We start from the raw sequence: 13,606 nt of genomic DNA on the forward strand, positions 1-13,606 counted from the left end.
TGACAGCTGCCATGTAAGATGAAACCGAGCTGGCAATGTCAGAAACAGCACCTTGTTATTGGACAGCTGCCAGCATCCATGCCTTTCCTATCAAACCTTCATTTTGTGCCTTGCAATAGTTCCTCATGATCTACCACACTTGGCTAGGATGGGACAGCCTTGGTAAGAGGATTCATGTTTTTTCCCCTCTGAGCTGTGATGCTGGCCCAGCCAGAGTGTGTCTGCCCAGCCTGAGACTCCAGCACCCACCTGGCAGCCAGGTGTGCCAGCCATTATTCCAATCAATCAGTGCCAGGACTGGCTAGGGCAAGACTGAAATCTATAATAGGATGTACATCAGAAATGTAGAAAGTAGATCAGAAATAGGTTGCCTTGAAATCTGCTCACTAAAAAATTTGTATACTAGAGCTAGCACATAGGCTTTTGCATTTTAGATCTTTCCCTAAAGAAATGAGTGAGGTTCTTTCTGCTTAGGAACCCCTGTGCTGGTGCTGCAGCTTGACTTAAAGACCAACAAGTAAACATTTATGGGCCTTATTGAACAAGAATAAAAAGCAGCTTTTAATTCATCAATTCTGAAGTTTCACCTCCTTCTGCTCCCTCATATTAAGCTAATCAGACATGCTTACAAAGCATCATTAAAGCCTTCACCCCTTGTCCTAAGGCCCATTACTTCATGGGATCCTTTTCAGAGGGGAAAAATCCCAGCCACTTGCAAGCAGGACCTCTCCCACCACCTCTCCCCTGCCTTTTCTTACAGCAGAGCTGTATCATCTCTCCCTCCAGCTCTGCAGTGCAGTCAGGGTGACAGCTGCTAATATTTCTGCCTCGTTTTCATTCTTCCAGCCTTCCATCAATCCTTTGCCAAGTGAACCATCAAAGGGGACATCCCTGCAGTCACAAGCAGCTTCTCTGTGACAGGAAGCTGCCTGCATGCAGGTGATGTATGGTGGCAGCTCAGTGGGAACATTAATAGAAGGAAAAATTAGTCAGTGACAAGGCAGAGGGGAGGGTCCAGCAGCAGGGGAGATGGAAACCATGGAAAAATTGCACAATGTATGCTGCCCAAGGGGCTGTCCTACATACAGGTGAACAGGATGAGGAAGCACAATGCCTGCAAGAGACAGGAGGTACAAGTTGGTGGTTCCAGCATTCAGCATTGCATCCCATCTCTGCACCTCCTGCCTTGTCACACCGGCAGAACAAAATCCCATCAGGGAGGGATCTCTCGCCCATCTAGCTCAGGCTGTACCTTCTTCTGTAACAGCCTGCCTGAGGAGTACCTTGGCAGGCTTGTTCTCACCAGTTCTGCTGAGGCATTGGAGGGCAGAGGATCCAACAGCACAGGCCAGGCCAGCTCCATCCATCCCAGAGCAGGACATGGTGCTCACCTCTTTCACTCTCTGAAGCATTGGCTGCAGCCACTCGCTGTTGACTTCACAGTGACTGTCCAAGAAGGTGAGGATGTCAGCAGCTGCCACTTCAGCTCCTCGCACCCGAGAGCGAATCAGCCCTGCCAGGAGAAAAGGACAGCAAAGGAGCAGGAAGGTTAGGAAAGGAAACATTTGAGCCTCCTTCAGAAAAAATACTTTGTGTGGCCATTGCAGGGAAAGAGCAGGTGATTCTCCTATACCACATCTCCATCAGGAGCAGAGAGCAGCTTTAGAGCAGGGCATACCCTGGGGACAGTCAGATGAGCGCTCCCAGCACACAATGAATGACCTATCCTGTCACTTCTGCCCATGACACAGAACTTCCACCTGGCTCCTTGCTCTTCCCTTCCAGCCTTCCCCACAGACACCTGGCTGCTGCCTGCTCACTCACTCTCCCTTTGAGCACCCTGCTGCCTCCATCACCAATTCCCCATGGCCAAATTCTTCTCTTTGCTTTTTGCCTTCCTTACTGCTTATCTGCTTTATTCCCATTTGTCTTTTATTCTGCCCTGCAGAGATACCAGCCTGGCTCTCAGATGACTCCTTACTTTCTTACAGACCATCCCACTGTGTGGGATGCTCTTTGTGAACTAAAGTGATTTTTGTCTCTCCTTCTAGATCCTAGCTCCAAACCTGCTGTGCACTGACAGCTTTAAAAATAAGCCAGCACATGTGGGTCAAACTAAAGAGCAGCTGGGAAGTCATTTATGTATGATGATGAGAAAAACCTTCCTTAATTGTATCTCTTTATGATAGAGACATGATTGGTTTTCCTTCTCCCATGCCTCCTACACAGCTTATCTTGCACTTGAAACTGTAAGAGTTAGCTTGTGTTTAAAAGGACGAGACTTACATCTGGATCTTTATTCATAAAGATCTTAAAATGTGATCCAGCCAAGGCCTCTGGACACCACTTCTCATTATTTAAGTATTACATGAGACCCCTGAAGCCTGAGAGTTGATAAGCTGTATTCTCCCCCCACAGAACTTCCAAATGCTTATACTGAAAAACAAACTCTAACTATAAGAAACAACAGCTGTAAGCAGCTGGGAGGCAACCAGGATCATGTGGAAAAATAGGCAAGATCTTTGTATTTAGAAAGCTTTCCACACTCACCTTCTCGATGGGTGTTTCGTAGACACTTCACCTTTGGGATCTTGGTAAGGAGCTGGCAGTCCTCAGCTTGGGGAAGGCAAAAAAGACATTTAGTACACATACATGAATTATTTGGCTTCAACAGAGAGCCCCAATTAACTGTCCTCCTGCTTCTCCATGGGAGGGGAAATTCTGCTTTCACTTAACACCACATTAATCAGTGTGATGGCCTCAATCCTGTTGTCTATAGAGTACACAGAGGAGCACTGCCTGCTTGCTGTCCTCCTTAGCAGCTGAGCCCATGTTTCCCAATCCTCTGAGCAGCCAGGCCTCCATCTCCCCTGCTCAGCATTTCACAAGAACAATGGGGCATGTGCTGGCAGCATGGCATTGGGCGCTAATGAAAAGGAGGGAACACAGGGAAGCGGGACTGCAAATCACCAAAGTGCCAAGGAAAAGAGAGTTCTGTAACAAAGTGATCTTATCTGCTCTCTTTGCCTTCAGTGGCTCATCTGGGCATCACCTGCCATTTGCTCTCAGGGCAATTTCCCCTTGATTTTATTTAATAAATGCCCCTAGGATGCGACCTGCTTCCTTGGAGACACCAGCACATTGACACATGGATGCCTGACCAAGGGCTTTGCTGGCAGCTTGCTAGAAACTCCTGGCATCCCTCTTTTCCATTACCTAGGGAATATGAGGGAGAGGAACATTTACCTCCTCCAGCCAGACACCAATGAGCACCGAGTCTTTAGTTCTCTGTCACCCTCTCTATTCCCGCCCTAGCAGATGTCATAGGAACAGCAATTTCTAACTTGCTCTTTATTCTTGCTCCATCAAATTCACCCCAATTTCCCTGCTTATTCCATATTCCTTTATATGTCTCATGCCCCCTCTTTCCTGCTGTCATCTTCCCACACGCTAAACACTCTGGGGAGAATGCAAAGGCCCTTAGCCAAAGCATACCTCTTAGCACGTTCCTGTACAAGCACTTCCATTCTCAAGGACCTGTGCAATCTGAAATACTGCTCTTATGTTGGCACTTTGGCAGATGCTGCATCATAAAAGGGAAGTGGCAGGTGCTCTGAATTATAGAGCATGAAGACTTTGGTGGAACTCTGCTACAAGGGAAGGCAATGCTCTTATCTTGGCCAAGTCACAAGTTCAGGTATGAGAAACCTTATTCAGTCGTTCACTCTGCAGGAGCGGAGCACATGGCTCTGCCTGAAGATACTTGCCAGAGATGACAAACTCTCAGTATATTTGGAGAAACTGAGGCAGGTATTGAAGCATTAAAGCTGAAGTGCCTCCATGAACATGTCTCAGGGAAGTAGCTATATCCACAAATATCCAGCTGCCAGGTTAAAAATAAGAGCTGTGACAGGATGGAGGCTTTTAAAAATCTTTTTATTTACTGAAGAGCCTAAATGGGAGCTTATGGTTGAACCCTGTGCAGAACAGGTACCAGAAATCCATCACTGTTGATCTGGAACACTTTGCCCCTTAAGAACTGAAATTTTAGGTGCAGAATGTGGAACACTTAGGATTGTTTGTTGGAAGTGCTCAGAAACACTGAAATTAAACAGCTGAGCACAGCTCGGTATTTATTCAAAACACACGGTAAGGCCCTCAGAAACTCAAGTCCCTCATCTCAGCATCCACCTTTAAAATGTTTTTTTTTTTTTGTGGCCAAAGCTACATAAGCATTTAGCTGCAAAATCAAAATATCATTGTTTCCTTACCTCAGCAGGCCAAGGTGGGCATTCACAGCTATCTGTAAAGTGTTCTGAAGGAGTAATTATTGATCATTATAAATGGTACATAACTAGATTGTCCTTGAATCTAGAACACATCATGGGAAGTCTTCTATGCCCACCACCTCACAACCACTACACAACAGCCAGGAGCAAGAGCAACTGTACAGAGGGAAAGACTCCAGAGCCTCCAGTCTGCAGCTCTGGTGGAACTGATGCAGTAGACACTCCATCCCCGTGCCAAGCTGCAGAAGAAAGTATGGTGCTGTCCAAAGCAGTAACTGTGCCACAGCTTCCCACAGGGACAGCTGGGGTCCCAGGCACATGGAAGCAGACAGCCAGTCTCACTTCAGCCTGTCTGCAGGACCCCAGGCAGCAATTTTCTGTATGCTCCACTGCATCCTCTTCTTGCCTCTTGGTCTGTAAGTACCAGCTCTGCTCACGTACAGCATTGCTACATATATATCTGTGCTAAATGGCTCACCAAATGGTGCATAATGAAACCTGACAGAGATCTCTGGCCACCTAGCAAAATCTGCCACGCTGACAGAAATGGAAGACCCAATGGAAAGAAAAAGAGGAAGAAGCTCTGGTCTCTGCCATTCATGGACATTAAACACAGACTTACTTTCTTTTCTTTTTCTCCTGCAAACAGACAAGAGGCAATCTGTGAGGGAGGGGGCCTCAACAGAGCAAACAAAAACCAGGAAAACAGAAGGGAAGAAATAAATGTAAAGGAAATAGGTCCAAACTTACGATCTGAGCTGAAGTCATCTACCAAAATGATCTCCTGGATGAGACTGGGAGGGGTGCGGTTCAGAACGCTGCAGGGACCCAGGAAAGAAAAAGCCACTTTGTGAGCTGCCATAACAGTGACAATGTTAGGACTGATAGAAATCTGCTCTGCTATGCATTACAGCAGGAATACCAAACTCCAGTAAAGTGGAAGCAGTGACCTTGCCCTTGTAACAATGTTCATTGGCAGGACCAAACTCCAAGTGAGAATATCCCAGAGAGCTGTGGCGCTCAGCCAGACCTTACAAGGACCCACAGCCAGGAGCTGACTGTGAGACTTGCCTGGGGCAGCTAGCAAAGGATGCTGCAGCATGCTCTGCCCCTAAACAGAGGTGAAATGGAGAGAACCACCTGCCCCAAGGCAGCCCAATGGCCATTCCCACCTGCCAACCTCTGGGTGAAAGTCATCACTGCTGGAGGGCATAAGGAGCTGCCACTTTCCCCAGCAAGGAGCTCTACCTCAATGCAACAGGTGTGACCTGCTCTGGCTTTCTCACCAACTCCCTTCTTTGGAAGGAAGCATTGTCAGTATTCTGGGTTTGGATTTTTTCCCTTCTTTTGTTTGTCTGTCTTTCAAGCCAGCACCACACTTGCTGAAAGCAGCCCCTTTCCTCTGGCTGGTTGCACCATACCATGTAACACCCTCGGGTCTGCAATGAGTTTGCATCTGCAGGACACACACGAGGAAATCAGAGAAAAGCTTCTGCCCTCCTCAGACATCAAAGCATTCTGGTACTTTGGAGTCTGAGCAGCTCAGTTCTGACCTCTTTACCAGTCTCATTAGTTTAAAATGCTTGAACTCTTTTTCCATGAACTTCTTCAAATCATTCTCTTGCTTTACTACCACCACACAGCATATTCCCCCTCCAAGCCTCCTCCAACGCCTCCTGCACAGGCAGGTCCTCATTACCTTCAACAAGGTTGCTCAGTGATGCTTAGGCAGTCCAATGAAGAGGGCAGTTATACAAATTTTAACACTAAAAACAGAGGCAAACGCTGCCCTCCTAGTTCTAGCAACCTGCCTCATTTCAGTGGCACCTGCTCTTTTGAGCAACACTGGAGTAAAATTTCTGGCTTTTTTCCTCTTTTGGATTTTGTTGTTGTTGTTTGATATAGGAAATAGACAACAAGTATAGTCCCATACTCTTAGGACTGAAGGTGTAGAGAAATAAATTGCCATCTTGTTAAGTAACACCACTGATGGCTTTGCATACAGAGCCAAAGCTCCTTCGGTTTGGAAGAGTGTTCTGCTTTCTCATACAGCAAAATTCTGACTGTTCTGCTGCTCAGTATCACATCCCACTCTATTTCAGATTCACATTGCTTCATACACCTCTCATAGTATTTGTATTTTGAGCTGACATGTCCCTAGATGACTGAGCTTGCATTTTCCAAAGCTGAATCTCATTTGCTTCTCTTGGCTCATGTCTCTCTGGATCCTCTAGTATGGTGGGGTGGGAGGTGGGGAGATGTTCCTGTGCCATTCTAAGTGCAGCTTCTCCCAGCACAACCACCACCTGCATATTTTACAGACAAGGTTGCCCTGCACTGAAATTCTTGTCAGTGCAAACACAATGCAAAACAACCCAGGCAGACTGCAGTATAATGGCTGCAAAATGCTATTCTACACCTTCTCACACTAGCTTGACTATTGGCAATGTTCACATTTTCTCCACAAGTTTCAGGTCTTTCAACTCAACATAACTGGGAAAAAAGCCCCATTTTGTTCTCTCTTCTTTACCTGTCCACTGATTCCCCAGAAGAGAGAACACACCTCTTGAGGAGTTCACAGCTCATTGTACAGTGCCCTGTTCTTCTCTCAGCTCTGCAATAACTTGCTGTAGATCCTTGGGAAAGGTACTTAATCTTCTTTGCACTTTGTCATCCCTATCTTTTTAACAAGGAACACAGTAATCTTAATATTTCCCCTCACTGAGGTACAGAGAATGTCATGACAAACTTTCAGGCACAAAAATTTATCATTAGAATTCCAAAATCCAACTGCCAATTGCCTTTTACAGCAGAAACATGGACTGTTCTCCCCTCATCTCATGGATTCCCTATCTCCTTTGCCTTTTCTCACAGCTTCCTTCTTCTTTCAGTATCAGAGTCCTTATTCTCTTGCACGAACGTGACATCAGCACTGCCAATGAGCTCTTCTCCTCGGTCCAGCCCCCCCCACCCCGAGTTCACAGATAATCTTGTTTATTCTGGATGCTAGCAGAAGAGTATCTTTTTTTCCCTTTGCTCTAACATAATATTCTTTTTGGCCATTATTTAAATTGTCATTGTAATGAGATGCTACACCAAATGCTCTAGCATTACAACAGCATCCTCTTAATCAGGATTTTCACAGGCCCTCTACATAGGCACTGAACCACTGAGAGCTGTTCAAATCCAGTGACTTAGAGCCTCACAATTCACCTTTACATTTGCACCAAAACCAAAAGGTCCTTGCAATCATGACTTTCTGAGATCAGAAAGAGAAAGAGAGGGACCAAACAACAAAGCACTGGACTTTGTCTTCTGCAAGAATGGTCACAGCAGCAGACTGAAGGTATGGCTTAAAGATTAATCATGCATAGACATCAATCACATCAAATGCCTTTTGAGTGACAATTGTTTCTGGAGGAGAAGAGGATGCCAAGCAAGTGAATGATTTGAGAGTGACAGCTATGTCCTAGCAAAGAAAAGAGATCAAAGCAGGCAAGCAGCTCTTGACTGACACACATCTCCTGCAGGACTGAGGATGCCAGCAACAAGCCATTTGAACTGGCATGTTCACAGCTTTTGTCTGATAGGCCATTTCCCATTTTTTCCCCTATTCCCCTTCTTTAGACTCTTGCTGGATATTTTTAACCAGTTGTCTCCCTCTACACTGAAAGCATATGGCTGGAGCCCACAGCAGAAGGCAGGCATGCAGCCCATGCTGCCTCTGAAGACCAGGAGGGATAAACAACAGGGAACTTGAAGGAATATGTTATTCCTCTTCAAGGCCACTCCTCTCTTCCCCCTCTCCCTCATACACAAACATTTCTCCCATCCTCAAGGAGCAACAACAGCACATCATTCCTGTTGCTTCCACCCAGCAGCAGAGATCACCGAGACAGGAGGGAGAAGAAGGCAGCTGCTGAGCTACCAGAGGTGTTTAAGGCCATGTGTTCACATGGGCATGTGAGCTCAGCAAGAAGGGCATGCAGATCAGGATCTAGCCCCTAGAGCTTCCACGTTCAGATCACCCTGAAATAAGCCTGTGATGCAGGAGTATCACCCCTGGGTCACTTCCCAAGATTTTTTGGTACCAGCATTGCCACTTTGTTGAATTACCTTGCAAGAAGCCGGTATCTGGCTCAGGGGAGTGCATCTGGGCTCCCTCTGGGTTTAAGATCAGTTCAATCCCAGTACCCTTTTAATGTATTTCATTCTAGAATTTCCAAAAGTCTTATGGCTGGTTTTTGAGTGCCCAAATTCAGATACTCAAAAGCCACACTTGCAAAGACCTCACATATGAAAATTTCAACTGCTAATACATTTTCTACTCACCTCAAGAGATTAGGCCTCTAAAAATGTTTTCAGACATAGAAAATTTTGCTTTTAGTGCTGCTCATTTTCATCAGTTTTCCTCCTTCACATCCATTTCTCTTATAGCATTCCCACAGTGTAATCATGATAACTGAACTTGGGAAAAGGCCCAAATAACAGTGGAATCATATTTAACTTTTATCAGATGCATCTCAAATGGTTCATTCTAATTATCCAAATAATCATGCTCTACCTGGTTTAAGAAAGCTCTTGCAGATATAGAAATAATGACAAGCTGCAAGCCTGACTAGTCAGCAGGTAAGCAGGCAGTGCAATTTTATGCTTCCTGCTGCTTAATATTACTGTGGTCCTCAGCAGACTCACAGCCAGGTCATAAACCCAACAGAACAGAACAGTCCTGTCCCTTTGATACTTGACTTATCCCAAAGTGCCAGGGATGCAAAGTAATTACACAGTACTGGTGCACTGACTGTGTGTGTGACTTGAACAACAATTACTCTCACAGCAGTAATTCAGCCTGGCACATTCAGATGAGTTTTGCTGAAAGATGGGACTCTCAGGTTACAGAAGAGGCCCTGAAGAGCTCTTTCAAATCTCTCTATAACATCAGTGTCAACCTGTAAGTCAGACTTATGCCTATGCTTCCTCTAGCAGTGCAGCCATGAACCTTTACCTCTGTGTGTGGTTGTCAAACCTTCAGTGCTCAAAGACAAGGCTACTAGCCAATGCTTGCTTGTGTGGCACTGCAAATACTGTAGAGCCCAAGAAGGACTCAGCCTTCAGGATCTCTGATGAGACAGAGATAAATTATTGACACTTCTGATGTGATTTAAGGAAGGAGTAAATCCATCACATGCACTGGCTGTAAACCATCTGGCAATGAGGACCCCAGCTGTAGCCAGAGGTCTGGGAGGAAATCCCATCCACTACACCATTCACAGCACAGTGCAGCCAGTTCCTCACAACAGCAGTCCTCCAGTGGCAGCAGCATTGCAGGGACCAATCTGAATAGATGGGTCACCCATTTTTCAAGGCCTTTTTTTGGGGGCTCTGGTTGTAGGAGACCACATCTGAGAGACTGGTAATACCACATCTTAAGTGCTATGTCCAGTTCCGGGCTTTCCAGGACACAAAAAAGTAGGACACACTACCATGGCTTCTCAGCACCCATTTACTGTCTGACCTATGACTGAAAAGGCAGAAATCTTCTCTGGCTGCCCCAGCAGCACCATGATTCCAAACAAGCCCGCCCATTTTCTAGACAGTGACTCTGCAGAACTCATTGTATGGTTCAAATGAAAAGAAAATTAAAGAAATAAAAGACAAAATGTGTCAATGCAATATTTACAGGTCTCTGGAAACACAATAGCACCAAACTTGGTGGCAGAAACCCAGCCTTCGAGACATGAGGCCAACTTGAAAAAGCTTGTTCTTTATTCACATAGCACATTTCTTTAAGTCCACAGGAACTGTCAAGGGAAGAAGTGGCAATGATGAATAATGCATTCCTGTTAGTGATACCATCAGTTCAAACAGCTACAGGACAATTCACTCTCCCTTCAGCCTCAATGGCTGCTCCTGGGCCTGCTTGCAGGTTTCAAAGACTCTTTGAGAAATTACTTAGTAAGTCAGAGAAGTCAGAGGGCATTTTTTTTTCTGTGGGAACTAAAAGGAAAAGAGCATCCCTGGGTTCTGTGGGGGTGATGGAAGAGGGCAGCTGGAACATCACTTTGTGGTACAGATGACTGCAAACCTCCATCTGTTTGGGGCTGCTGACAGGCCCTGTGCCACCTATTTACTTAGGTAGATTTGGCCACTGCTGATACTCAGTTATGAGGAGACACTGGTACAAGATAGCAAGTGTCCTGCAGGCTCAGCAGGAGCTGTGTGCAAAGCCCCAGGGTGCACCTGGGGGCCATCAGGTTCAGAAACTGATTACCAGCAAGGGACCGTGAGCAAGGGCTCACTCACTGCACCTAGCAGCACACAGGGCTCTCTTCAGTCCCCCCTCACTCTTCCAAACCAAGCTCCCACTTGGTCGAGACTTGAGACTGCTCTCACCTGTGGATGCAGGCCCAGCTACCCTTTCTTGCTGCTCATGATTCCCCAGATGGCAGACACAGAGCGGCTAACTGCAGATGCACTCTGCATTTGAAGATACGCCCACAATGCCAATCCAAGCCTCTGGCCTGTCCTAGTGGGCCATCCTAAGAGCAGGACGTTATCACTCGGGGAACTGCAGCCACCCTGCTTGTCTAGCTGCTGCAAAATGCCTAATTTTCCCCAGAGCACCCCCAGACTGCAGCACGCAGGCCCGGCACCCCGGCGGAACTGACCTCTTCACCGTGCGGAGCAGCGTGGATCGCGCCTCGTTGTGGAAGGTGATGATGAGACTGGTGGCTGGCAAGTCAGTGTCATAGCGTACAGAAGTGCACCTGCAGCACAGGACAGCACAAGTGTAAGCCAAACATTACCTAGCAGCAGTACTGCAACAGTGTACCTGGAATTTCTAGAAATAGAGTAAAATGCTAAAATCAGAACCAGCACAGCTGAGCTGCAGCAAGGGAGGCCTCAGCAGCCCCTGCACCAAGGCTGGCAGAGCTTAACAGGAACCGTGCCCACTGAAAAGCAACGTTTGGAGGCTGTGATACCTAAACTCACAAACCTGCATGCTAAGGAGGCCATGTGGGTTTTATAGTGAACTAAGTTTCGGTCATGCATTCTAGTCCCTGGATTTACCTGTGATTCACATAAAATCTTGTTTATTCATGCACAGGACATGGATATGCTAAGGACGCATGGAGCTGGTACACCCAGGCATTGCTGTATAAAGCACTTCAAATTCTTTGGACACAAATTTCACAGAAAGGAAAACACCAGCTAATTCTGTGATCTGTGTTGGGGAGTTGCTGAGGCTCAACACTAATGGATCTGCTGGCAATGAAGAGCAATTCTTTCTATCTTCTCATCTGACCTTGTAATGTTAGGTACATACACACATTCTCACACTCAGAACCAAGGATTAACTTGCAACCAGGCTGCTTCTCCATGTGGAGAGCAAGGTTTCTGTGAGGGGAACAACTCACAGACGTGACTCCTGAATCCAGTTCTGGCAGATGCTAAGCACAGCTGATTTGGGCTGACCTGCTCCTCCAAAGCATCTGCCTTCTTAACTTCCAGATGGTGCCAAACTGCAGTCAGTGTGCTCTAATCTCCTGTCTGATGAAGAAATCACACCTACTTGTAACTACTCAAGGCTTTGCATAGACTGAATCTCCATCCTGACAGGGAATACAACTCTCTTCTTGGACGCACTACTTGTACTTCCACATTTACTTACTACGCTTTTATGACTACTGCTAAACTGTTTTATCATCACTTTCAATCCTACTGGTTTATGACTTTCATTGCAGTGTTTTATTAAGGGAACAGCAGCTTCATACAGCAATTTTCAAACATCTAGAGAAATCTGATAAAGACTAAAGTGGACAATGTGAGAACAGTCCTGAGACAGACCATATTTATTATTGTTTCAAAATAACTCCATGATGTAATGTGCAGAAAATGTATTAAGGAATCACGAAGTGGAAAAGCAGAACAGGCTGATGTATGGGTTATTTGGGGAAGTTTTCCCAGTATTTTAGCATTACTACAGCATCACAGAGAACAAGGACAAAGTTTGTGCTTGAAAGTTGACCTATCTTTGCTTTGGATCAAAGAAACAGGTGCATGCTAAGTCAGAAGAAGTAGGATGTAAAGTCAAGCATGTCCATACTCTGGCTTGGGTGCTTGAAGAAAAATTTATATGTTAGTGAGCTACAGACTCCCCTCATTCCTTAAACAAAGAGCCAAGTCCACAATCTAACTTGTATCAGCTGAAATAAGTCCTCATCCTGAGTTGTCATCCCATCAACTATTCCAATATTGTTAAAACATAAGACAGTCAAACACAGATTGCTCATTCCCAAATTGCTCCCTGTAAAGGGGAGAAACATGGAAACAGGTTTATTTGTTCTGATTATATACTACTTTGGACTCCCCATTACTCAAGGGAATACTTGAAAAGCTGGGTCTGAAAAGGCTATACATTTGCAGGGAATCACATATTTTGTTTTTCTGACTGAAGTGCAGAGATGAGGCTTGTCACAAAAAGCAGGCTCTGCATGCTATCACAGATCAAAATAAACAATATTTTTTCTTTGAAGTGAGCTGGTTTTAGGCCAGAATATGACAGCTGATTAACAGAAAACAGCAATTCTGCATTGCAGGGAGACTTGTCAGCAACACAGAACATAGCACCATTGCCTCTGGGTCACTAGGAAGCCAGTCCCAAATACTATGCTGGAGAACAACAGCACAAGACCTGGCTCCCACAACCATGGTCCTGACTGCTTGCCTTTGAATAACACTCTGAGGGCTGTCAGTGCTGGCAGGCTCACAAAGCTCCATGTCTCCTGGCATCCTTTTCACAATTTCAATCAAATTAGATGCCTGGTTTCCTGCTCCTAGCTGCTGTGAAATGTTGCTTTGTAACCATACCATACCTAGAACCATATGTGGTTCTAGGTTGTGATAAATACATATTCTCTGAACAGAGAAAGGTATGAAAACAATTCTTGTTTTCATTTACTACACTTGTTGTTGTGTACATGTGGAATGTGTTATTGAGATTATTTACTAAAGAAAAATTTCTTAGACTTAGGCAATAGTGTTTTAATTAGTTAACCAATTAAATCCACGTGTGTATCAGACTGTCTGGCAAGAACAATGAGTTTTTCTTAATAGTATAATATAGTATAACTTAATAAAGCATTTAGTCAACCTCCTACAATCATAAAGTCAATACTCATTATTGCCCGTGGGGCCCGCTACCACAATACTAGGTAAAGTCTAGGACTGAAGTAGACCATTGTACACTATCCTATTACTATTACACCTACAGTTTTCAAGAATCTTTTTGTACTAAAGCATTGCCTTTTTGTCCT

General features: G+C 45.3%; 1 protein-coding gene across 4 annotated transcripts in view; it reads right to left on the reverse strand.

Moving 5' to 3' along the window:
* GALNT16 (polypeptide N-acetylgalactosaminyltransferase 16) overlaps window positions 1–13,606 on the reverse strand; it is a 75,455-nt gene that overhangs the window by 23,143 nt on the left and 38,706 nt on the right. For all 4 annotated transcript variants that reach the window (XM_059849692.1, XM_059849691.1, XM_059849694.1 and 1 more), the window contains exons 3-6: window positions 10,958–11,056; window positions 5,040–5,107; window positions 2,551–2,616; window positions 1,392–1,513 (exon numbers count right to left, since the gene is read on the reverse strand). In XM_059849692.1, the coding sequence (XP_059705675.1) occupies window positions 1,392–1,513; window positions 2,551–2,616; window positions 5,040–5,107; window positions 10,958–11,056 (355 nt within the window). The remainder of the gene's footprint in view (window positions 1–1,391; window positions 1,514–2,550; window positions 2,617–5,039; window positions 5,108–10,957; window positions 11,057–13,606) is intronic.

This window comes from Haemorhous mexicanus, chromosome 6, assembly GCF_027477595.1.
Source record: "Haemorhous mexicanus isolate bHaeMex1 chromosome 6, bHaeMex1.pri, whole genome shotgun sequence".
NCBI lineage: Eukaryota > Metazoa > Chordata > Aves > Passeriformes > Fringillidae > Haemorhous > Haemorhous mexicanus.